This window comes from Leuciscus leuciscus (genome assembly GCF_965113295.1).
Source record: "Leuciscus leuciscus genome assembly, chromosome: 1".
In the NCBI taxonomy this organism is placed as follows: Eukaryota; Metazoa; Chordata; class Actinopteri; order Cypriniformes; family Leuciscidae; genus Leuciscus; species Leuciscus leuciscus.
In genome coordinates this window covers 61,343,061-61,370,215 of record NC_138725.1, presented here as the reverse complement: position 1 = coordinate 61,370,215, position 27,155 = coordinate 61,343,061, and the positions used below count along the sequence as shown (strand labels likewise).

General features: G+C 39.4%; 2 protein-coding genes across 12 annotated transcripts in view; both read right to left on the bottom strand.

The window, feature by feature from the left end:
* The window catches only part of LOC309495743 (uncharacterized protein), a 58,603-nt gene extending 42,059 nt beyond the window's left edge, over positions 1-16,544 (bottom strand). Inside the window, exons 1-7 of one of the 6 annotated variants that reach the window (XM_082165570.1) lie at positions 15,513-15,533; positions 15,410-15,449; positions 14,351-14,517; positions 13,883-14,048; positions 13,639-13,776; positions 4,180-4,239; positions 3,958-4,059 (exon numbers count right to left, since the gene is read on the bottom strand). In XM_082165570.1, coding sequence (XP_082021696.1) covers positions 3,958-4,059; positions 4,180-4,239; positions 13,639-13,776; positions 13,883-14,048; positions 14,351-14,517; positions 15,410-15,449; positions 15,513-15,518 — 679 coding nt within the window. In that variant the 5' untranslated portion in view covers positions 15,519-15,533. Of the gene's footprint in view, positions 1-3,957; positions 4,060-4,179; positions 4,240-13,638; positions 13,777-13,882; positions 14,049-14,350; positions 14,518-15,409; positions 15,673-16,425 lie in introns of those variants that run through there. The other 5 variants (XM_082165573.1, XM_082165572.1, XM_082165568.1 and 2 more) reach the window with 5 other exon arrangements.
* A 717-nt stretch (positions 16,545-17,261) lies between these two features.
* LOC309495564 (nuclear body protein SP140-like protein) lies at positions 17,262-27,086 on the bottom strand. Of its 6 annotated transcripts, none has more exons than XM_082165343.1 (16): positions 26,985-27,086; positions 26,216-26,353; positions 25,905-26,006; positions 25,626-25,759; positions 25,356-25,403; positions 22,649-22,699; positions 21,101-21,145; positions 20,969-20,999; positions 20,680-20,853; positions 19,992-20,125; positions 19,850-19,918; positions 19,626-19,753; positions 19,441-19,540; positions 17,899-17,958; positions 17,655-17,798; positions 17,262-17,536 (listed from the first exon to the last, which is right to left on the bottom strand). In XM_082165343.1, the coding sequence occupies exons 2-16, from the start codon at positions 26,343-26,345 to the stop codon at positions 17,456-17,458; spliced, it is 1,431 nt and encodes a 476-aa protein (XP_082021469.1). In that variant the 5' UTR covers positions 26,346-26,353; positions 26,985-27,086; the 3' UTR covers positions 17,262-17,455. The 6 variants fall into 6 exon arrangements, with proteins under 6 accessions (XP_082021469.1, XP_082021471.1, XP_082021472.1 ...); XM_082165345.1 differs by having other exon boundaries at positions 19,626-19,750; XM_082165346.1 differs by having other exon boundaries at positions 20,680-20,847.
* Positions 27,087-27,155: the final 69 nt, after the last annotated feature.

Genomic DNA, 27,155 nt, shown 5'->3' with positions numbered 1-27,155 from the left:
AAAAGTTAGATGCTTGTATTAATATCTTGTCTGACTGTTCTTTGGCTACATTTAATTCTGAGGATTTAAATGGCAAAATGGCCATCTGGAGACTTTGAGAACGCCACCTCTGAGAGCTCCTCCCGGGATGAAGCACACGAGGAGTTACTCGAAGTGGTCACTCATGCAGTGGCCAGATTACAGCTAGACTGGCCACAGGAGAAAGAGCAAGTGCTCTGAGTTAGAGGAGATTTCTGTCCGGTGGCCAGGGTGAGGGGCCTCAGAAACGGTCTCCCCTTCTTCACGTGTCTTTTTGCCTTCAACGTTGACTTATTCGACTACCGTGGGTGCAAGGGCACGTGGTTACACGATGATGTCCTAATTGGAGAGACGCTCGTGGGCTCTCTCTCCTGTGAGCTCATCATCACTTAAAAAGTCTGCACTCCCCACCAAGCCATGCAGAACAACATTCACGCTGGCAAGGAAGGCGTTTCAGTCATCAGGTAATACTGGTGCTGCTCTGCACATTATGGCAGGGGCACATAACATATATAATAAGTAGCTCCTTCCCGACACCCTCACGACACCGCTGATCCATCCCTGCCACCTCCGGTGTTTCGGTGGGCAGCGGAATCCAGAGAATTGTTAAATATTCGGTTACTTCCTGCCGTGTCCCAGGACATGGGATATTATCATTCACCCATCAAGACGTTGTGTCACAGGACATTGCGTCACCAGACATTGCGTCAAAATGAGTGCCCCTTTCAGAGAAGGTGGCAGCATGGAAACTACTGCCAAACATATCTTATTGGGTTTTGAGAATCGTAGTTTGGGCACCGTTCTCTGCGTTTCAACGGCGTGGTTTCCACTACTGTGAAACCGGAGCAGGTGCACTTGCTGATACAAGAACTGCAAACTCTGCTGGACAATGGGGCCATATGCATGGATGGATGCATGGATGCAGCTCTGGCTCCGTTGCGACTCCAGGGCAGCCATTTTTTAAATTACATAGACGACTGGCTGATTTTGGCCCAGTCTCAAAAGCTTGTGCTTCGACATTGGATGTCGCTCATCTTGTATATCTGGGGTTGAGACTCAACCCCAAGAAAAGCGTTCTCGCTTCGGCCCAGAGAACTACAGTGGAGAAAAAACAATTATTTGATCCCGTGATGATTTTGTAAGTTTGCCCACTTACAAAGGAATAAAGGGTCTATAATTTTTATGGTAGGTTTATTTTAACAGATAGAGACAGAATTTCAACCAAAAATCCAGAAAAAACACATTATATAAAGGTTATAAATTGATTAGCATTTGATCGAGTGAAATAAGAATTTGATCCCCTACCAACCAGCAAGAATTCTGCCTCTCACAGATCGTTTATGTGCCCACGTGGAACACTGATTAGTCCTGTCACTTTAAGAAAGTACTTCTAATGTCAGCTCGTAATGTGTATAAAAGACACCTGTCCACAAAATCTGTATCTTCCATTCCAACCTCTCCACCTCCATGAGCAAGACCAAAGAGCTGTCAAAGAACATCAGGGGCAAGATTGTATAACTGCACAAGGCTGGAATGGGCTACAGGACCATCAGCAGAATCTTGGTGAGAAGGAGACAACTGTTGGTGCCATTATTCGGAAATGGAAGAAATACAAAATAACCATCAATCGCCCTCTGTCTAGAGTTCCATGCAAGATCTCGCCTCATGGGGTAAGGATGATTATGAGAAAGGTGAGGGATCAGCCCAGAAATTTACGGGAGGAGCTTGTTAATGATCTCAAGGCAGTTGGGACCACAGTCACCAAGCAAACTATTGGTAACACACTATGCCGCAATGGATTGAAATCCTGCAGTGCCCGCAAGGTCCCCCTGCTCAAGAGGGCACATGTACAGGCCCGTCTGAAGTTTGCCAATGATTCCGAGAAGGCTTGGGAGAAAGTGCTGTGGTCAGATGAGACCAAAATGGAGCTCTTTGGCATCAACTCAACTCGTCATGTTTGGAGGAAGAGAAATGCTGACCATGACCCCAAGAACACCATCCCTACAGTCAAGCACGGAGGTGGAAACATTATGCTCTGGGGCTGTTTCTCTGCTTAGAGTACAGGACAACTTCACCGTATTGAGGGGCTGATGGACGGGGCCATGTACCGTAAAATCTTGGACGAGAACCTCCCTTCCCTCAGCCAGAACACTGAAGATGGGTCATGGATGGGTCTTCCAGCATGACAATGACCCAAAACATACCTCCAAGGCCTCCACAAAGGAGTTGCTCAAGAATCGCTCATGACACATTAAGGTCTCCAGACCATAATCCTATAGAAAATCTGTGGATGGAGCCAAAACTTAAAGTTGCAAAGCGACAGCCAAGAAATCTTAAGGATTTAGAGAGGATATGTAAAGAGGAATGGACCAAAATCCCTCCTGAGATGTGTGCAAACCTGGTGACCAACTACAAGAAACTTCTTACCTCTGTGCTTGCCAACAAAGGTTTCTCCACCAAGTACTAAATTATGTTTTGCTTGGGGATCAAATACTTATTTCATTTACTCAAATGCAAATCAATTCATAACCTATATATAATGTGTTTTTATTCTGGATTTTTTTGGTTGATATTCTGTCTCTATCCGTTAAAATAAACCTACCACAAAAATATTGACACTTCATTTCTTTGTAAGTGGGCAAACGTACAAAATCAGAGTTATAGGTCTTATGGCAGCTGTGTCCACGGTGAAACCTTTGGGTCTTCTGCTCATGAGACCGTTTCAGCTGTGGCTCAGAGCCAGCAGATTTCATCCAGGGGCTAATCCCCAGAGGCAATAAGGCAAGTGCTTCATGCCCTTTCTAAAATCCATGCTTGTGGTAAGGGTTACGCACTGTGGGCTTCATACCCTTTCTATGTGGCTCAGACCCCAGTTCCTCACCTTGGGTCCCACTGTAGGTGCGTGTTGTCGTCGCAGGATACTAACAAGTGGGGAAACAACTTCTGATCACCCGCTTCATTTGTGGAGCTAGGCGACTGAGACCACCCGTCAGAGTGAAAATTCCCTCATGGGATTTAGCCGTGGTCCTTGAGGGGCTAGTCAACAACACATTTGAACCACTAGAGTCAACACTGATCAAGCCCCTGGACTGGTCAAGGCTATTGCACACTCACCCCGACTAGCTTCCAAAAGTAAAATTTTTGACCGTACATCCGGTCATTCTTGAAGCCTTCTGTCCTCCGCTGTTCACTACGCCAGAGCAGGAGAAAGTCTAATTACTGTGTCCAGTTCGTGCTGACACATTGAGTATAGCTTTTGAAAGAGAATGTCTTTGAAAGTTATTTGACTTTAACCCTGTTCCCTGAAAAAGCTGAAAGGACTTCGAGGACTGGCTGATTGACATGGATAATTACGGAGTTACACGGAGTTACTGCCTCGCACCCTATCCCACCCAGTATTATCTGTTTGTCCTAAATCATCGCTGTTTCAAGACAGCACTAAGAACTGTATGGACTGTGATCACTGTTACACCAGTCCATCTTTTGTTTATTAATCCACGTTTAAACTTTTTAATCCTGCCTTCTGTCAGTCTGTCTTCATCTTGAGTAACCGTTACATATATAAAATATTTTTCATATATTTTTTATTTTGAAGGTTCAAACTTGTAGGGTCATTAAAAATATTCTATATTTATTTTGTAATATTCATATAAAAATATAAATTCATTCTAAGGCATAAGTATACATATTTTGTTTCTAATAATTTTTTTTTAAATTAAGAACTACTTTTTCAGGTTCTACATTTTCAAAAAATTAAAGTTACTATTCATAAAGCATAATTTTCATTTTGAAATTCTCATGTGGAGATCAGCACAAAAGAGGATAAATTATATAAAACAATAAAACTCTGTATTGTTATAATGTTCAGAGAGTGCTGTGATTCAGAAGGTGATGCTGCTGCTGCTGCTTTGAAACATTTAAACAGTGAGGGTAACTTACTGTTAAACAGTGCGAGTCTGTCCATTGAGGCCTTTTTGTTACCACATGTGACAGGAAGCCATCTCTTGTGTTTAGGCTTATCCCAGAGATTCACTTCTTCCTCTTGGATGATGAGCGTAAAAAGAAAAATTAAAGTGATTAAATTATTTTCTTTTTTTTTAAATCAGACATTAAAGTGTTCAGCAAATGTAATTCCACAAACACAAAAAGTGCTCTACATACGGTAGGATGGTTGGACAAATGACTCTGATTTCATGGTAGAGTCTGGAGAACTCTGAAGATCTGGAGAATTTTATGAAATACAAAACAGTAAGTTTGCAGACCTCAAACTAATTAAAAAAGACACAGAATGCTAATTGTTAACAGTGATGCCATAGAACCATAATTTTTGGTTTCCTTGTCATTCAGTCACTATGACGTACGTAATGACTGACAAATAGGAATCTCGCTAGAGAGGCCAATCTACTTTGAGTGAAACTAAACAAGCCAATGCACATTGGCGTGAAATCATTTGCAGCAGCTGCTCTGCCACGCATATACAGGGTGGGCCATTTATATGGATACACCGTGGTGGCATGGGAGTGGTTGGTGATATTGAGGTCCTGTTTGTGGCACATTAGTATATGTCATGGTCATTTGCCCCCTCACATGTACTGGTGTGCCACAAACGGGACTTTGGTGTCACCAGCCATTCCCATGTTGTTGCGGTGTATCCATATAAATGGCCCACCCTGTATATATGAGGTATATAAGGTATCTAATGAGCAGCAGGAACGATTGCACTTCAGCTTTTTGCTTCGGAGCCGAGCGTTTCAATGCTGTTTAAATCTACTGGGTTGGAATTCAACGAGCAAGCTCTTCAGGACGACCTCTCATGTCTGGTGGGGGCGACACAGCGCGGCAGCGGGGTCGACTTTCTCTCTCTCTCTCTCTCTCTCTCTCTCTCTCTCTCTCTCTCTCTTTAGAAATCTCTTTAGAATCTCTTTTTTTCCTTCAAGCAAAAGAAAAAGGCCGTTTTCACAGCTGGTACGGTGTGCCAAGAGCGCTGAAAAGCCATTCTTATGTCTGGTAAGACCGCTGTGAGAGACAGCGCACGACAGGCTGCACATTCCCTGTCTGTGTCCACTGCGACCATTCCCCTGCATGCTTCAGCACCAAGGAGAGCATTCCCTGAAAGAGCTTACACGGGTGGAGCGTGTCTTTTTAAAGATGTCACTCTAGATGACCATCTCGGAGCTACGGTCGAGACTCTCATTCCTGATGGTTCTCAGCCACCCACCCGGTTCCTTTCTTCCCGGAAGTGCATGAGGAGCTTTCTGGATCGGCACCTTTTACTGCCCGAAAACGATCCAGTTGCTCCTCCTCCCTCACCACCCTTGATGGCGTGGCGGCTAACGGTTACATGCACATTCCCCAGTGGAACGGGCCGTTGCCATGCACCTGTGCCTTAACTCCACCTGGCGGGGAGAGCCATGTCTCCCTTCCCGGGCACTCGTCGGACCTAACCGGCAAGGCTTACCGGGCCTGTGGGGAAGCCACCCCTGCCTTACACACTATGGCGTTGTTGCAGGTCCATCAGGCCAGTGCACTGAGGGACCTGCATAAGGGTGGTCATGATCCCCATATTCTCCAGGAACTTCGTGCCGCGATGGATCTCACGTTTCGTGCAACAAAGGTGATCGCACAGTCGGTGAGTCGTGCGATGTCCAGGAACGCCATCTCTGGCTGTGTCTGGCCAACATGAGGGAGACCGACAAGGTCAGGTTTCTTAACTCCCCCGTGTCCCAGACCGGCCTCTTCGGCGACGCGGTCGAGAACTTTGCCCAGCAGTTCTCGGCTGTACAGAAGCAGACTGAGGCGATCAGGCATCCTCAGTCTACTCGTCACCGAGGGCGTCCTCCTGCGACTGCCCTTGCTCCCGCGCTGCAGCAGCAGCTTCCACCTAAGCAGTGCCGAGGATCCAGTCGCAGGCACTCCACCCAGCCCATCCCAGCCCCCGCAAAGAGGGGCGGCAAAGCCAAAGGTAATCGTGTTCGATAGGGTCCGTGCTTTCCTTCTTGCAGCAAGGGTTGGAGCGAGGGAAGGTTCCTTAGGGGGCGAAACGGTTAAATCCTCCTCCATAACCTCTTGGGACCTTTCCCTGGTGCTTCAAGCACTCCAGGATGCTCCCTTTGAGCCTTTGCAATCAGCAGACTTAAAGCTTCTGTCCATGAAGACTTTGCTGCTGGTTGCACTGGCCTCCATGAAGAGGGTAGGGGACCTGCAAGCATCTTCGGTCGACGAATCGTGCCTGGAGTTCGGGCCGGGTGACATCCATGTAGTACTGAGACCCCGGCCTGGCTATGTGCCCAAGGTTCCTACCACTCCCTTCATGGACCAGGTGGTGAACCTGCAAGCGCTGCCCCTGGAGGAGGCAGACCCAGCCCAGGCTTTGCTCTGTCCCGTCCGCGCTCTGCGACTGTACGTGGACAGAACTCAAAGCCTCAGGACCAATGGTGTAGACAGGGGAGGGGCCATGGGGGCACTGCAAATCTTAAGATGTTTATCTCACGTTCCACACTTTAAAAGCTGTAAATATCAGAGGTGGAGGTCTTGAGTTACGTGACTGCACGCGAATTTAAAGATTTCTAATAAATGAAGAAAATTACTTGACTTTGATTTAATTTAGAGTATTTGTTCTCAAGTCAGTGTTGTACCACATGACTCGATAATTATTTTATAAGAATTGTAATTAGACTTAAAAAAATATATATATAATAATAATAAATATAATAATAGCGACATTAGCTAATATACAAACTGCAAGCGAGTCTACGTGCTGCATGACACTGTTCAAGCACAAAACAATACAGGAGTAGAGGAGAATCTACGAATATTGTTTGTTTGGATTTATACACTGTGAAATGGACCATATTCATAAAAATAATTTTGGTGTATGCACAATTTGCCACCCGGACATGGTATGTAACTGTCCCTTTGGGATAATTTCTCATAATATCTAGATATAATGAAGATATTTGATGTTGAGTTTTCATGCTGTCTGAAACATAAAATAGATGGTGTTTTTCTTAAAAAAATGTTGTGTGATACAATCTGGCTAATTTCTTGAATTTTGTGTCAAGCAAAGTGAACAATATGAGTGTAATGCATGTGTTTTCTATGAAGATAGAATTCACAGAAGTTAGTGACAAAACGTCATGACATTCAGATACATTCTCAAATAAAAAACACAAATATAAATAGCAATGCAAATAAAATATGACTAAAATGCATAATAGCCAATATATAAATAAACAATAGTAAAATAACACTGGACTAATTAAGCCATTCTACACTGTTTTTATAAGATTTGTATAATTCTCATGTAGTTAAACTAAAGGTACCCTTTTGAAAAAGTAGCTATCTAACAGAAAGTATGGATATATTATATTAAATTGTCTATTCATCTACGCAAATTTACTGCAACTGCTGCTATGCAAGTTTAATAGGATGTGGATACAAGCTATTATTATTGTATTTAATTAATAAAGTTAAATTAATTAATTGTGTATTTATTATATGAATAATATACTTCTGCATTTGTATAAATAAGGCTGTTCTATTTATTTAGTTTTGCCCATGTATAAGGTTGTGAGGATTTGTGTAAAGCTTATATAACCTAATGTTGAGTTTTATTATTTTTGTGAGTTGTACTCTATTCACAGATTGGATTATTTTATTTATTACAGTTTTCACTTCTGAAAAGTGAAAAGTTAATACAAATTGATTTTGACTCTTCTTATTTACAGCAGTGAATAAATTCCATTAAAAGAAAATAAGGTATCACTGTTTATTGCTGATTTTAAAGCTTACTGAACTTTAAATGATTTTGATATCTACAGTGTTACATATAAACACAACATAAGATTGGACCCTCTGTATTAATTGTGGCCCCTCTTGTGCCCCCCAGTTGGAAAAAATCCTAGAATCGCCCCTGCTCAGGACCTCAGACCAGCTTTTTGTCTGTTACAGAGGCCAGCAGAAGGGAAAGACTGTCTCCAAGCAGAGGTTGGCCCACTGGATAGTGGATGCCATCGCCTTGGCTTTCCAAGCACAAGGCGTGCCCTGCCTGCTCAGGTTGCATGCTCACTCCACGAGAGGCGTTGCATCATACTGGCCGTTGGCACGTGGCTCCCCACTAACAGATATCTGTAGAGCTGCAGGCTGGGCGATACTTAACACGTTCGCTAGATTTTATAGCCTACGTGTAGAGCCGGTCTCCTCCAGTGTTCTCACCCTAAACGGGTAGAAGCACTGAGAGGCCCGGCTCTGTCGGCTTGCTGCGCCTATATTGCTCCAGAGTAAAAACCTGTTGAGTCCTCCACCACCCTCGGAGCTGGACGTGGCGAAGCGTTCCGCGCCAGGCCTTTATCTGATGAATCCTTGAGAACCAGGTCTAGGCTGGGTTCCATATGTGCGACCCTGCGGGGATACCATATGTGTATTCTTCCACTGCTGCTCCTAAACGGAAGCCTGTGTCTTTCCCTTGGGCTAAGTCACCTTTTCACTATGTGACCTAAGTCACATTTCATATGCAGTACAACCTCTGGGTTAGTCAATATGTATTTCTCCACATAACTCCTTCGGGGAAGAATGTTGCTTTCGCAGCAATCGTCCTGCCAGGCAAGAAGGGGCAACATGCTTGCACAGGGCACTGGAAGGGGGCAGTAGCTGTGGTGCTTTGGTAGGGATTCCTATTAGTCGGTCATGACGTATGTCATAGTGACTGACTGATAGGGAATGTCTCTGTTACATATGGTAACCCTCATTCCCTGAAGGAGGGAACGGAGACGTACGTCCCGTTCCCTCCAATTTTATCCTGTGTTAATCAAACTTTAAATGCCTATAATCGTGCTTTTGATTGTAACTTTGTATCCTTAACTGTTTTATATTTCATTCTTGGTATCTGTTTAACCGTCTCGCTCTGACTGAACCAACCGTATACAGGAGATTACAGTAAAATGTATTATTCTATGTGTACCATCTTTCTGGGTAGAAATGACGAGTTCTAAACGCCATCATAAACTATGTAGATGAACCGTCCAACAGGACAAAGGAAACTTTTCCCGCCTCAGATTCTCGGATGGTCATTGGTTGTTCGCGTGAACCCATCCTCTCCATAAGAGACTGACACAGAAAGTTTCTCCAGAGCACTTTTTCTGTGAGAGGTTTCCGGTTCCATGGCTCCTTAGTAGTGTTGCTTTCGTCAACGAAAATTATGAAGAAATATTGTCGTCAACGAACCGTTATTACCTGACGAAAACGAGACGAGACGAGAGTAAATGCTGGTAATGTGACGATGACTAAAATACATGTATAATGCAATATCGTTGACGAATAAAAACGAGACTAAATGTGGTTTACGAAATAAAAACTATGCTAAAATGTCTCTTCATTTTCGTTGACCAAAACGAGACGAGACGAAATGTTATAACGTCACGACGAATGAGAGAGTTGTGCGTGAACCTATAGCTTATCGGCTTTAAATTGGTTTGCGATCTGGTCACCCGATTATCAGCGAATTTAACAATATTACTCCATTAGTTATTCTATTAAAATGTCTCATTGATATTTGACACATTCATAATCATTACTTTTGCCGGTTCTTTGTGACAGCTGTATGTTATTGGCAGCGTCTCTGGTTACATGAACGCGTCACCGCATCAGCACCAGAACATGGAGATTTTATTTTAGAGAATAATCGCACAACCTATTCGGTATTCTATAATTAAATAAACTAATCGAATATCCAAAAATCGTGACTCATCCCTGCATGGAATCTCTTGTTTCTTTTCCCAAATCTTCACTCACGTCTCACCCATTTTCTAAAAGGATTATAAACGTTTCTTCATTGGTTCGCTTTTAATTAGGCCTATTATATTCGTATTCTTTACTGTGGTAAAGTAGAAAAACGCTGTAGGACAGATAGCCTACATTACTTGCATGTCAAATAATTTTTTACACAGTTTGTGCTTGTTAGGCCTATATTAGACATAGGTCATTAGACATTAGTCAAGTTTAGTTGTAAAACGCGTTTCACACGCGCGGGTGATTTTTAGTTTCACTTTCTCTGGCAGCGCAATCTCAAACATAGAACAAAATAAATATATAATTTCTAAATATTTCGCCCTTGTGGAGGATAAAATTCGCTCTTCAGACCAATTTACATCAAGTAGAAAACACGAAGATATCATAAAGAGATCGATGGTCTCTTTCCTGCTCGTGTCCCACATCCCTCTCAAAGCGCAGAGTGGTAGGCTATATCACGCGTTGTGTGGAAATATAAAACGAGTTTTTATTTTTTTTAAATAACCCCCCAACCACCGCCGGTAGTTGGTCCATTACCACGGTGGTAAAAAAAAAAAAAAAAAAAAACCTGCCACTGTCACAGCCAAAGCTAAATATACTAAATATAATAAGATAACCTTGTTTGCAATTCTATATTGACTAGGGTAAATAGAATTGCATTACTAAAAAGAGACTAAAATACAATTTCCATTGACTAAACTAAAATGTCATCAGTTTTCGTCGACTAAAACTAGACTAAAATGTCATCAGTTTTCGTCGACTAAAACTTGACTAGACTAAAAAGAGTATGAACGTGACCAAAACGAATAAAAACTAAAATGACAGCTTGACACAAAGACTAGACTAAAACTAAAATTAAAACAGGCCGCCAAAAACAACACTACTCCTTAGGGAGCTCTTCTCCGTTTTTCTTTTCTTTTCGTTCTTCGTCTTTATTTTCGTCTCTGGACTTTTCCTACGTTTAGTGAAATGAACGTAATCGGCAACTTCAACTTTAAAGAGACTCTTTGAACCTCCCGCGATGGCGCTCGCCCGGAAGAGACGAGAAAGCACGCCCCGCTCTTAAGGACACACACGCAAGACCAGTGGTGGAGGAAGTACTGAATCTCAGTACTTAAGTAAAAGTACAAATAACCAGAGACATATTTAATTTAGTAAAAGTAGAAGTACCACAATGAAAACCCTACTTAAGTAAAAAGTAAAAAGTACCTGATTTTAAATGTACTTTAAGTATTAAACGTAAAAGTACTTGCATAACAATTTATTCTCTTAATGTCTATTAGGGCTGTAACAATATGCAATATGAATTCGAAATCGCTACACTCAGATCTACGAACCTGTGTCGCGGTGTGAGAAGGCAGAATCGCGACACACACCTTTTTTGAAGTTAACATTATACAATACATAGACCTACACCACAAAACTAGTTGAGGGTAAATTATTTAATATTGGGCAATTCCATCGTTGTAAACGGGACATTTGCAGTAAAAACTTGAAATATAAATTCTCAGAAAATGCATTAATACATATTGAAAAATATCAGTATGCGTTTTATATTTAATGGGAAATAGCCTAGGCTACACATGCGTTACGGGACACAAAAAATCTTTAACTTTTAGGTAGCAAAATATTTTTTTGTACCTAATTCTGTGAATTACACTGCGCAAACCAAAAGTATAATACCCACCGGATGAAGAAGGGTTGGCTCTCCACAGAACATAAAATATTGATATTATTTTATTTTTCGTGTTCCCATTTATGAGGAAAAAACAAAAGACGTGACAGTTCTCTGTTACGGACATGACCGCTCTGAAAGCGACTTTAAAACTTTCACTGAGACCTCAAACAGAAAGCACAAAGCCTTTTTTTAAAAGTGAATTTCGTTTTGTATTAATTGTATCTTAATTTTAATCAATGTTTCATCCAGGATTTAATAAATAAGTAAATATAGTAGAAAATAGATAATCACGAGTCACGACACGGAGGCGCCGGCGAGTGAACTGAAGCGCGTCTCATAAATGAACCAAAACTCAGCGTATAAGGTATCCTACTTGCCTCACACAGACCTGATAAATATATCTTAAGAGAGCTTTAAATCTGTACTTTTAAACAGAACAATTCAAAACGAAAGAAAATAGACTGCTCTCTGTTTATGTAATCCGTAAGAAATGCGCATTTCTCTCTGGCGCGTTCACTACTGCGAAGATCGCGTATCTGTAGGCCTATCATCAACCTCATCTTTGCAGCCGACACAGAAAACACTTGTTTATTAATAAACAATTAAAATGTCTCCTTGCTATATTTGACATATTCATTGCTTTTGCCGGTTCTTTGTGACAGCTTTTAGGTGCTTTATTGGCAGCGCCACCAACTCGTCAGCACCGAAAACATGGAGATTTTTTTCAATCCCTGTTTTGGCAGGGGGAAAAACTGATCCGAAAATGTAACGAAAATGTAACGAAACGTTGTAGAAATGTAGTAGAGTAGAAAGTATAATAATTGCTGCAAAAAGTAACGAAGTAAAAGTCAAAAGTATGCACTATTGATTCTACTTAAGTAAAGTACAGATACGTGAAAAATGTAGGCCTACTTAAGTAAAGTAACGAAGTATTTGTACTTCGTTACATTCCACCACTGCGCAAGACTCTGCTTTCCTCACCAACACAAAGGGAACCATTTTGCAAGTATTAATTTTATGGAACTTTGTGTGATTTGTGATTTGATTCCTTGGTGTCTCTCAAGGTTCATTTTGTCTGTGATTTTTGCCGTACTGTGATCCGTACCGTACCCCCCCCCCCCCTCTCTCTCTCTCTCTCTCTCTCTCTCTCTCTCTCCTCTCTCATTTTCTGATCTCTCTCATCCTCTTAATTCGTGTTCGTTTGGTAAGGTTTTCGTTTGTTTGTTTCTGTTGTATATACATGTATTCCGTGTGTAAATGTAGAATTCTGTATTCATAGTTTCATTTTATTAAAACCATTATATTCTTGATTGCTTCTGTCTGCTGCTCACATTGCGAAGTCCCTTAAATGTTTGATCCAAGCTACAAAGCTTTTATTATTTACTACGTTGAGTAGTTTAATGTTATAAACACAGGAACATTTATGTTCACGGCCAGAAAATGTATCTTTCTTGGAGTTTGTAAGAAGGATAATTTTTCTTGAGAGTTGATAAAGAAGTCGTACGGTCAGTTTGCTGGACGAACAGATTGTTCGATAACTAAATTAATTCCATTAAAGGTTATCTCATATAATCGATCTGTAATAAGACTATTGATATATTAATGACGAACCATAACTCATTGTGATGATCATTCATATATACAATCGATCTATTTTCAGCTTCGATAATTTAATGTAACTGTAATATGCGATATTAATCATATTCCTGATTAATTATTTAAATTCCCTTCATATATTATATGAGCTAATGCGGTTACAGCGGCCGGGTCATTTCTCGGCTCCTCAGAGAAAAACTGAGGCACAATCGCACCTGCTGCTCATTATATACCCACATGTGTGGCAGAGCAGCTGCTGCAAATGATTGCATGCCAATGTGCATTGGCTCATTTAGTTTCACTCAAAGTTGATTGGCCTCTCTAGTGAGATTCCTATTCGTCGGTCATGACATACGTCATAGTGAGAGAACCTTTCAGTGAACAGTGAACACATGAAGTTTTTTTTTTTAAGAACTCATTCTAAAGAACCTTTTTCCTAGTATAAAAACATTTTGTGCATTGAAAATGTTCCATAGATGTTGAAGATTCTTCATGGAACCATCAATGCCAATAAGAATCTTTATTTTTAAGATTGTATCTGATTTTGTCAGAGAACTCACCTCTCTCCATGTGTTTGGCTTTCTTCTTCTGTCTGTAAGTGATTTGTGACGACGGGCCAGGTTGGTTACTCACAGAGCTTTTCTCTATCCCCTCTCTTTTTTTTCCTGTGCCTCTTTTCTCAGATCTCTCCCTAAGAGCTGAGGAGATAAAAACTAGAATTAGGAAATACATCAGCAATGCTACAGACCTCAATGTGATAAGACACAGACAGACTGACAGATAGCTAAACAGATGATTTCTCACACTTCTTCAGAGTTGCAACGATTTCTGAGAGTTGGGGGTAGCACTGTAAAATGTGCTCCTGGTCCACACATCTCCAGAAATTTCTAACCTTCTTTGCTCCATGTTTTTGAATATACTCCAATGCATCATACACACCAATATCATTATCACCCTTCTGAAGCTTTTGCTTCAAAAAAGAAGAGAGAAAAAAGTTAAATCTTTATGTTTTTTATATTGACATACTATTGGTCTGAAATGTTAAGATCAACACTAAAATGGTGAAAACATTTTTATGGTGAAATAAATGGCAGTTGTGGTTGCCAGAAGTATTCTGTATAATGTAAACATCTACAAAACAACCCATAAATCATACAATTTAGAAAATGGCAAATCCCTTTTCTGCTGAATTAGAAAGGAAACTTACTGTTTACCAAAGGGTTTTACTATAGAATTCTTAGTCTTTTACACTTAAAATTACAATCATCTTACATAAAGCTCATCTGTAATGAGTCTATTGTCTTTGAGATGGCGAAGAAATGTCAATGGCTTTTCTATTGTAGATATTTTTGTCTTGTTTTGACGGAAAACTTCCAATAACTTTTCATCTTCGAAAAATCCATAGTCCATAGTGATGATTATTTTAAATATAGTTGGTTCTGCAAAAGAGAATAGATTGTGAATGATTGACTCTGTGAAGTGTACCAATAAATCAATTCTGCTCAAACAATAATTTATCATGTTTTGTCGTCATCATATTATATTAGACGCCTGACAAACATCCACCCAAACCTTCAGTGGTTCATTGGAATGCAGTTACAACCTGCTCACATACATACATACAATACCCTTAAAGGGATAGTTCACTTTGAAATTCAATTTTGGTATGTTTTAGCTTACCTCAAGGGCATCCAAGATGTAGGTGTCTTTGTTTCCGCAGTAGTTTCAATTTTGATATTTTTAGGTCAAACCGGTCTTGTCTGTCAGTCATATAATGCAGTTCTATGGTCACCACCTCAAAGAGCATGCACAGAGAAGTCCAAATTAAACAATTCCCCATCGTAAGTACACATTGATGGCCTAAGACACGAAACGAGCGGTTTGTGTGAGAAAACGAACAGTATTTATATCGTTTTTACCTCTTGTACACAACCAGGCGCTTGCGCAGACTAAGCCAGAACGCGCGCACACGTCACACACCAGGAAGCGCGCGCACCCTCAGATCACTTGGACGTGGTTGTGTAGAGGTAAAAACGATATAAATGCTGTTCGTTTTCTCACACAAACCGCTCGTTTCGTGTCTTAGGCCATCAACTTACGATGGGGAATTGTTTAATTTGGACTTCTCTGTGCATGCTCTTTGAGGTGGTGACCATAGAACTGCATATATGACTGACAGACAAGACCGGTTTGACCTAAAAATATCAAAATTGAAACTACTGCGGAAACAAAGACACCTACATCTTGGATGCCCTTGAGGTAAGCTAAAACATACCAAAATTTAAAGGGATACTCCACTTTAAAATGAAAATTCTGTCATCATTTACTCACCCTCATGTTGTTTCAATCCTTTATGAATTTCTTTCTTCTGCTGAACAGAAAAGAAGATATTTAGAAGAATGTCAGTAACCAGACAGTTTCTGGTCTCATTGACTTCCATATTTTTTCCTACTATGGAAGTCAATGAGACCAGAAACTGTCTGGTTACTGACATTCTTCTAAATATCTTCCTTTCTGTTCAGCAGAAGAAAGAAATTCATACAGGTTTGAAACAACATGAGGGTGAGTATATGATGACAGAATTTTCATTTTAAAGTGGAGTATCCCTTTAAATACTTTTTTTAGAAAATATCAACATTATTAGTTTTACAGACAACATATTGTGCTATCAAAACTCCTGTCAATACAATAGGCAATGAACTGCTGCTCTTGTTATGTGTTGCAATGTTTACACTAGGTATTGCTTGGTATTGTGTGTCTGAGAGGAGCTTTGACCACGTACTATTTCAGTGTGCTCGTATCAGCTGTTGAACGCACTGGATAATTTGACATTCAAATGAAAGATTTCAGGAAACACATGCTATGCTCAGCATGATTCAAAATTGAACACTGACAATAAAATCATTTAAAATCAGTTCTCGACAATTACAAGATATTTTAAGTTAAAAATTTGTAATCTGTACATATTTTTACAAGTGTATATATATATATATATATATATATATATATATATATATATATATATATATATATATATATATATATAATACATTTGTTTTTGTAACCATTACACAATTTTACAGTAAGATTACCTGTATTGTCTTTATCCCTATATACATATATATATATACATATATATATATATATATACATATACATATACATATATACACTACTTTATGGTGCAGTAACAGTACCAAGCCACTCACTCTGACACAGAAACAAAACTGAAAGTATCTACCTGGACTGTTATTGTGGAATTTGAGTGATATAAAAAAAGAAAAAGAAAGAAAACACATCAGAAAACCAACTCTGAAATTGTAATTACTAATAATTAATGTACTCACCTGTCTGTCTGTCGAGTTCCCTCTCTCTTTTGTGCAGTCGAGTATGTACAGGTACACACAAACACGGTCTATAGTCTCCTTTCCTTTTCCTTGCTCCGCCTTAACCACACCTTTCTGTAGATCTGCCAATGCCCTGATCACTTAGCATTTAAAAAATCTTTATATATAACAAACGATAAATAAAATGTAATTTGACACATTTTAACATAAAATATCAGTTTGTATCAGGTGTGGCGAACATATTACGAAATGCTGATTCAGCCATGCAGAATTCAAATACACAACCTTTGGAACAGGTAATAAAAATTTAAAATTAATAAAGTTCAGCAAACACAAGCAGGATTTCCATTAAATTATGAAGAGAGGACCATGAACACAGATGTATTTTATTATAAACTTCCACTTTAATTACAGATTTATAACATTGCTATTTAGCACATTTAAAACTTGCCGTAAGCAATATTTGCTTCTTGGCTTGATTGTTTTGTCATACAACAATGGAAAGAGAATTATTCAATAAAAGGAGATAATAGTTGTGCTCTCCCAAAAATGTCATTGTGAGTGGTATTTTGTTTAATTAGCATACAAAAATGTTATTTGTTACCCGTCACCTTATAGTATAGGCCTATATCTGCATTTATTTTGAGTCACTAAGACTATTATTATTATTATATTATTATACTTGACATTTACACAAAAAACTTTTGAAGAATTTCTAAATGTAAAAACACATTTTTTCCCCCAAAATCTGTCCACATTTTTAACAATGGTACCCGTTTATATATATATATATATATATATATATATATATATATATATATATATATATATATATATATATATATAAAAATTGGATGGCCATTTTTGCTGAAATTCAAATCCTCAACTCTCAGTTATTAAAATGAATGTCCTCTTATTGCTTTAAATTGCACTCAGTGTGAGTGTGAATGTAACTTTAGACTGCAGAAGAGCTGGAAGAGAAAAACCCGACAGTAACTTCTGTTTTGACAAATCAACCCACTGCATAATGTTATAAGAGCTTAAAGACTGTTTCAAACTCCTTCTTGAATACTTCCTTCAGGCTAGAGGTCATTCTACTGGAGTCATTATCCTACAGAGAAATGAGAGAGAGAGAAAGCGAGAGAATTTAGGATATAAAAGACACCAAACGTAAAAAAATAACTCTTGCAACACTGGAAAAAGTTGCATAAATTTTAAATAAAACTCACTGTGGTGGAGGTGCAAAAGTTGTTGAAAATTTGTTGAATATCTGAGACAAACTCTTGCACTGTTTTATAATCGTTATTCTCCAGCTCCAGCTTCACTCTGCCCAGCATCATGGGACCACAAATGTCCTTACTGTATCCTGGAACCTGAACACCAGCAGTGCAGACGTCACATGCATGTACATCACATATAAGACCTTTAAATAATGGCAAAGAGACAGATGAAGCTGCTAAAGATGAGATTTACATTAGTGCAGGGGTCAGTCATGCAGTCATGTAGCAGTTGTAACAGCAAACACTGGCAGTGCTGGAAAAAACAAAAAAGTGTTAAAACAGTGTAGTGTGTGTGCGTCATCTGTCACTGTATCATGATCACACTTGACAACATTAAAAGCCAGGTGTAAATGCATTCAAGACCCACTCAAATTAGATCACCGAAAACAGATGCTGGTCGCATTTAATGAAGGTGTAAATGCTAATGAGCTTTTATAATCTCCATTCAGCTACGCAAGTAATATGTAATAAGGTTATGCTTTACTTTTTCTGCTTCCAAAACTGCACTATGATGGTTTACTCAACTGATCAAAAATATTGAATTATTTCACTGGATTACACTTGGAATCTTGTTTTTCTCATTTCTCTCACCAAACACAGCGCTGTTATCAGACATGTTTCAGTTAATGCAACCTTATGTAATATGTAAATTGAAATTTGCATTTTGCCAGGATATGTGTGATTGGATCTCTAAACGATCACACAGGAGTCAAACTGGATGAAGGTGTAAATGCCACCTGGCTAAAAATATCCAACTCACCCCCCCAAAAAAGATAAATGTCCCTTTTTCAGGATGCTGTATTATGTAAAGATAATTTTGTAAAATCCAAATAAGCTTTACAGATCTTTCCTGGAAAGGTTTTAAACAATGTTTTTCAAGCTTGTTCGATGAACCATAAGCAGTTATTGCACTTGTGGAACAGTCCTCAATACACTAATGCCTGGTTTTACAGACAAGGCTTAAAGGGTAACTAAACCCTAAACCAACTTTTTTTAGTTAATGATCTCTAAGAATGGGGCTTTATTAGTGCTGTTCATTGATTCGAGGAACTTTTTTGACATTTGGGTATAAAGTGTTTTAATTCTACAATATATGGTGTAAAAACGTCTGCCCTCTTCAGGTTGAACGGTGGCTACTCCAGTTGAATTTTCCTATTGGATGTTTGCGGTGCTGCGTGACTCAAGCGGTACTACGTGACGTAAGCAGGTTCCAGCTCACCACACCCTCCCTTGGTACGAGCTCACCACGCATAGTATTGCATCCATAGACATCATATAGATGATGAAGACGTCTTCAGCTAATAGCTTGAGATCCTTTCCATATAAACTGTTCATATCTCTCATTAGAAGTGAATATTTTATGAGCACTAGGATAATCTCTCTCTCTCTCTCTTTTTATATATATGAGAAAGAACCATATTCATCTGCACACTCACGGAGAGCCGAAGCAAAACCAAAACCATGTTCTTCCATAAAATGCATGCAGTTTTGTTTTTTAACCGCTATAGAGGCCAAAAGTTACATAGTGTACCTTTAAGGACACTAAAGAGACCTTTCTACGAACTCTGAAAATCACCAGAAAGATGCTGAAGGCTCCCTGATCACCTGTGTGCACATGCCATATTCCTGCTGCAGGAGGCATGAGGACTGCAGATGTGAACAGAGCAATAAACTGCAATGTCTGTAATGTAAGATGCCTAAGACTACAGGGAGACAGGAAGGACATCTTTTTTACCAGTGTGTACTGAGAGACTGGACTGCTCAAAACCTCCTGTTGGGTCTTTCGACTGGAATCCTCCATATTCTTTATCACACAGAATGTGCAGCTCCACTGGCTTCAGTACAGACAAAACACACAATATTACACACGTCAACTGTTTATCTTGTCTAGACCAGGTAAAGGTTTTCTCTCTCTCTCACCCAGGTGAGTCTCCATCTACAGCTGGTAGGTGACAGTGTGAATGAAAAGCTCGTGGACATTTGTCACAACACACAAGATCTCCCCCAGAATCACACACGAAACACACGTCATCATTCTGCTGGGACAAGAGTTCATAAAGACATAAAACATTTAATGAATTCTGAAAAGTTTGGTGGTCATGCTGATATTCTGACATGGTAAATGTGAGATGATGATGTCTTACTAGGTATTGATCTGGTTCTTCACAAATCTCACAATCACAGTTTATCATATGCAGTTCCAAAACTCTTTTCTGGAAAGAATTTGAGAACGGTGAGTCAAATTATTTCAAAGAGTTTTAAATGTGAATTTTCTGACATTTTTACCATTATAAGCTTTCCAAGAGGAATCCCATTGGTCACAATGTCTTTCCTCCATGTTCCATCTGGTTTGTTCAATATGGTGAAATCCCCTGGGCTCAGCCAGAACTCTTTTGTCCTTATACATCTCCCACAATACTCTGGGATGACAACATTGAATCATACTCTGTACCATAATTTAAGAATTTCTTATAGCTATGCATCATCACAAAAAGTATTTAAAATGTCTGAATATCATTGCAATAGACACCAAAAATAAAATTAAGTGGCACCTGCAATTGTGACAGAGACTACCTTGGCTCAGGGACTTTTAATCAGCTGGCATTTTGGTGATTTTTAGTGTATACTCTACTATAGGTGTAGTTAACCAGATTAACTATGGACATGTTTGACTAAACATGTTTTTGTCTAAAGAATCTGAAGAATATATCTATTGCTTTTCACTTAACAATAAACAAGTCATTTTTGTGGCATATTTTTCTTAAAGTATGTTTGTGCTAGATTTCTTTTGAATAAATGACACTTGGTTTGATAATTGTATCCAATGCAATGAAATCAGACATTTTTAGGTGTGCTTAAAGTGTCCAGATACTTTTTAGAGCCACTGTAGTTATAAATGTAAAACATATTTGACCAACACACAATATATTAACATTTGTAGTAATTCATTTAAGAAATGTGCCCACTCACACACCTTTGGCAAAGCGAGATTTGTGCAGGATGCCAGAGCCAGAACCGCAGGTAACAGGTAGGGTTGGACCTTCAAATACGCTCATGTCAATACCATCATCATCAAGATCAAAAATGTCACTGACATCATCGCTGTCAGCATCACCATCTTCATTGCCATTGATACTCCCCTCTGATTCTACAACAAATGCACACACACACACAATATATATATATATATATATATATATATATATATATATATAGTATATATATACACACTATATATTATTTTGTATAATTATTATACAGACCAGAGCTGGAGTTGAGCAGCTGTATCCTGCACTGTGAAAAAGAGAAAAGATGCGTGTCAGAGATGTGGAACATGAAGACAGCTGTAAAATTCCCTCAAAAGAACATATACATTATATAAAATCATATCTAACCTTTCTTTTTCTGAACCTGTCAGGTGAGGATTCAGGAGAGTCATTCTGTGCAACAGATTAAGTGAAAACATATTTTACAACATATGTTGTGACCTTTTATATACAGTATCTATACACACACACACACACACACATGAAAAAGAAAGTACAACCTATTATACAACTATGGTTTTTCTATGGTTAAATTCTTTATATATACCTGCGACATTTTAGCCGTAAATTAATTATAAATATTAGCTAGATTATGTTCACTATCCGTGTCTAGTGATGTATGTTTATGCTGAAATTATAAAATTATAAATTATGTTTTTTTCAAAACATCTACTGCATGTCATTATGTGTAGTGAGTTGGCTCGCGCAATTTATGTGGTTCCCGAAAAAAAAAAAAAAAATTCCGTCCTCAAAAAGTCCCTGCTCGTGGGGTAGTACCATAGGCTGTAAAAAAAATATATGGACGCCGTGTCCGTGACGTCACCCGTAGGTTTCTGAAGAGCATTTTTGAAGCCCAAAGTGGGCGAAGCCGGCCGACGCCATCTTGGTAGGGGCGTCACCGCGCTTCACTCTCAGATAACCGAAAATGGGCAAAAAGGCGGGATTAGCTGAGGTGACATGACGGCTAACAGACAGACAAACGGCTAGTAGTGACAGCAGCGGCAATCCACCTGTCACTAAATTGGCCACGCCCTTAATTATGCAGAAATAAAGGCTTAATATAATTTAAACGGATGAGTTATAAAAAATGTCACCCCCCTCACAGATGTCATGAAGGGCAAAATTTAACTATATTATAGACCAAAGCCACTTTTTGCACCACGCTGTAAACACATTTTTTTCTGCTGTAAAGTTGGGCATTTTAACATGTGGGGTATATGGGATTGACTCTTTTTCGCTGTCTCTAGCGGCCAGTTGATGAATTGCAAGTCACTTTCGTGTTGGTTTCAAGAGAGAGACTGGAAGGTTGCCGCTTGGGTAATACTTTTTCAAAGTTTAGGAGCTTTCGGGGGTGGGACTTGGGCACTGAACATGCTGATTGGTTGAGTTTACGCAGCATTTTGATTGGTTGAGCCCACGCAGTATTTTAATTCAACCACCATTTGTCACTGTCACACAGTCTGTTGCGGTGAGTGCAGTAAGAGTTGTTTGCTTTTCAAATCAACAATGGAGTTTAAAAAACACGACTGATGGACCAATGATGAGGTTCAGGCTTTGTTAAGATTGTAAGCGGAGGACAAAATCTAGTGGGAACTGGAAAGTCACATGCAGTCCTAATCGGACTAATTTGCTTAATCTTCAAGCAAATTTGTTTCAAACGGTTGCTAAACCATTGCTATGACAGCATCTCTGGGATGAGCTTCGAAGAACCTAACGATCCTGGATCATGTTAAATTGTCAACACTGAATTCCAGCTAATTGAGTAATAAACGTACGAAGAACGGACCCCTGCTAAGAACCAGATAATGTCTTTATACATAAACCATAGATTTCAAAGAGGGTGTACTTTCTTTTTCACATGACTATTTATAATGAATCATTATATCAGGATCTAACCTTCCTTTTTCTGAGCCAGTAAGTAACTGGGGAGGATCCAGGAGAGTTATTCTGTGCGACAGACATGAAATATAGTGTGAAAATATATACAAAATATTTCACAACATACAGTATATATATATCATGTTTTGGGGTTATTTTTGTGCTGGTATTGTGGAAAAAGTCTTCTCCTCTTTGCATCAAGTTCCAGATGCCAAAACAAAGACAATCCTAGTTGCACAGTTCATAACCAATAATCTCAGTCACGGGTGTTGTTTTTGGCTCATCTTCAAACTCTTGCTACAATTATTTCACTATCTTCTTGTTTTCTTTGTAAGGGTGGCGGACTGACAACTGGTCTATTTTTTGGTAACATGTCAAAACATAATATATAGTTGTAATCAAAATGATTTAACCCCAATTGCAAATCAGGTTTGTTGGCAAAATTAACAGACTTGCAGCTGTTTGCAATGGACAAATCAAACAAAAGTAATTGGAAAAAGCTTAACAAAACAAATGTTTCAAGTGGTTTCCCCAAATTTAACTGAAAATGCTACTTTAAATGACTTCTGCAATCTCAAAATTATTTAACCCCTTCATGGCAAGCATCTTTAGTACTTAGTAAAACACCCTTTTGCTGTTATGACCTGCTGCAAATGAGATGTATAACCAGACACCAGCTTCTGACAGTGTTCCTGAGGAATCTTAGCCTATTCCTCATGAGCAATGGCCTCCAGTTCAGTAATATTCTTGGGTTTGCATGTTGTGACTGCCTTCTTCAAATCCCACCAGATATTTTCTATGGGGTTCGAGCCAGGTGACTGTGATGACCACTGTAGAATCTTCCAAGACTTCTTCTGCAACTAAGCCTTGGGCGAATTGAAGGTATGCTTGGGATCCTTGTCCTGTTGGAAGGTCCATTGAAGCCCATGCTTCAGCTTCCTCACTGACAGCATGACATTTTCTCTTAGGATTTTGTGATACTTCAATGAATCCATCTTGCCTTCCACACACTGCAGGTTTCCAGTGCCAGAGGATGCAGAGAAGCCCCAGAGGATCACTGAGCCCCCAACATGCTTAACTGTAGGCAGAGTGTTCTTTTCAGCATGTGCTTCATTCTTCTTCCTCCAGACATACCACTGATTCATAGGTCCGAAAAGTCACTCTATGGTTTTTCTGAACCTGCCTTCTCAGAAATTTGGTTGTAGCCGTTGATGGCTTCCTTTTTCTGCCCCATCCTGTAACCACAGTTCATTTAACTTTGAACTTGCAAACTGTGATTCCAACTAGGGCTGCGGCTATCGATTATTTTAGTAATCGAGTATTCTACCGATTATTCCATCATTTAATCGAGTAATCGGATACAAAATATTGCGGTAATAAAAATAGATATAAGTTAACAACAGCCTTTAAAATTACAAATATATAATAACAAGCAATAATAATAGGTTCAAATAAAGTATGAAAGAGTTTTTTCTTTTTTTACATTGTGGAATACACCTCTTGGGTGCTTTCATCGATTACTCCTTAAGGTAACCGTAGCTTTCAGCCAGAAGCAGATATCATCAGGTGGTACCCAACCTTCCTTGAGTGTTTCGACCCTTAACCACAACACTCTCCAGTTGGTGGGTCGGCAGTGGTGGCCAAATCACTGCCCATCTGCTCCTGGCTTCCAGCTGTCTTCCTGTCTCTTACTCCATATTCAGCATGAAGCTCGTTCAGCCTAAAGCTGACAGCTACCACCATGCTGATTTGGCAGGAAAGCCTCAGCACCCTACTTCCACAGGGAACAGCCATGCCTGCCATCCCTTGTCTTTGCACTCCCGGATTAAGGCCTGATATTTCAAGGCCTTCCTCTCATGAGCCTCCTACCATGGCACGGTCAGCTCGATTAGGATGATTTTACGGTCTTTGGCTGACCACAGGACGATGTCTGGGCGAAGAGCTGTGTGGACCACTTCCGGAAACTGCAGCCTCCTTCCGACGTCGACTCTCATTTCCCAAGAGCTCGTGGCTTGCAGCAGATTGGATTTTGCTGATGCCCTGGCTGCGATGGGTCTGGCTCCCTCCTCAATGAAGGTGATACTTTTCCTCTCGTCTGTGCGACCTAGCCTCTTCTTGCACCTCTCTCGCTCAAGTGTGTCGGTGAGGGACAGGAGCACCTTGTCGTGGCGCCACCTATATCAACCTTGGGTTAAAGATGTTTTGCACCCTGACAATATGTGTGCTAGTGTCCCCTTTTGACCACAGAGCTTGCAGTACGGGTTGTCCCTCAACCCCCATGTGTGCAAGTGAGACGGTGAAGGAAGGGTGTTGTACACGGAGCGCAGCAAGAAAGAAATGCTGTTGAGCTCCAGTCTCCACAACTCTTATGCTTGGGCAGATCACATTTTGTCCACGCTCCCTGAAATGCTTGTTCCACTGCTCTGGACAAACAACTCTGTTCTTCTTGAGCTCGGATTTTTGACTGGACCATGCCTTGCGTTGTTAAAGCTACTAAGTTATTGAGACTCTACTGAGACTTATATTACATCTTGTAAAAAGGGGCACAAAGGGTCCCCTTTCATATCATTGTGTAGGTGCAAGTTCAGCTGAAGTGAGACATTGTGTAAATCACAGAGGCCTGAAATCATGGGTTCATTCATATCATTGTGCAGGTTATTCTACAAACATATCTTACATGTCTAATAAAAATATTCTATACTGGTTAGGTACAAAAAAGCCAAACCTGTTCATTCTGAACTGGAATTTTCTTAAAGGGCGAAAGAAGACCATCCTATTAACAGAAAGAAAATACAAAGTTAGAAGATGTGCTCAGCTAATAATCAACACAGATACGTTATTAATGTTTCAATTGAACTGACACTCTAACATTTGGATTTACTAATAATTCACTAATAAAATAATTGGGCATATTAACAATTACTGAATGCTAATTATAACTGAACTTAAGTGTGCATTGGTTGAAACTGTTAGTAATGAAGCTGTTCTTATGCACCTTAATGAGTTCCTGGAGTGGAGTACCATTGCAAAAGATGCTGTTCCTCCACTTTTTGCTCCTTTCTTTACCTCCAAATATCTCAAACTCATTGGGCATGAACCACTGGTCTTCACTGAAGATGCACATCTGCACTGAAAACAGAAGTTTATGTACAGTTTATGCAACCAATATACTGGAATGCCTTGTGTTAGAGCATCTGGGTGTGTCCTGAACTTTCAGAATAATGTTTGTCTTCAACAAGTGGAGAACTAAAATTCTTTTAGTGTCTGTACTTACTGTTATTATATTTCTCCACATAAAGGACGCCATCTTTATCTCCACATGTGACGCGAAGTTCAGGTTTGTTTTCAATTATTTGTCTCAATTTCTGTCTGGAGTCTGAAATAAAGGACAGTGAGGCATGAATGAGCTTCGGATTGCCCATATTAGAGACAGAGCAGTGTTAATTGTATGCCTCAAATCTTTTTAATGAATCTCTCCTCAGTTCATCAAATTTTTTGTATTGTTATGTATTTTGGAAAGCTCAATTGGGTCGTTGGCTTGGCTCTTGTTGGGTGTACTTAAGGAGGATGTTCCTTTTTGCTTACAAGTGTGTTTCCTCAGCTTTCTTTCCCCCCTTCGTTTTTCTTTCTGTTCTCTCTCGTTCTCACTCAGACTGTGAGAGTCTGTGCTGCTTTCCGGATCCCATTCAGATTCTGATTCAGACTCAGACTCCATGTCCTGACCTGTGGTTCTCAAACACACTAAACATTGATTATACAGTTTTTACATGGATATCGTCATTTTTGTTTATTAAATGCATTTTGCACTTTTAAATATGATCATGTGGACTTGCTGCCTAAATGTGTAATTATGAGTAATTTCAATGGAAAATGTCCTTATTTGAACATAAAAATTTTCAGTACAACAAATGTACCTTTATTGTCTTATATACAAAATATACATTTTCATAATAAATTGCTTTTAAAATGACTTAATTTTTATGACTTAATAGTACAAATTGAAATCACTATGTATGGTAAATTAGTTAACCAATTCAGTTTTTACTCTAGACATATCTGATGGACACCACCATATTGTTTACATTATTTTAATGAATGACTGAATTCTCCATGCTGTTTTGTTTGCAGAAGTCACCCAAGTCATATAAGAAATAATTACAGATTATAATGAGACTGAGATCTAAGGAATGTTCAAAGCGAGTATTGACACTGAAACGAAACTGAAAGTTACTTCCTGGACTCATTCCTGTTTTGCAATTTGAGTGAAAAAGTTCAAAAAAAGAGAAAACATCAGACCAGAAAATACTCACAACATTAAAATTGGAATTACTACCAATAACATTAATGTACTCACCTTGCTGTGTCCACGACTTTATTTCTGTTTTTCTAGCGCTCTCCTCTCTCTCTCTCTCTCTCTCACACACACAGAGATAATGACGTACACACTATCAAATTGCTTTTCTTTTTACATGCTCTACCTAACCACACCTTCCAGCAGCTCTGACTTTATACGTCACTGAGAGTC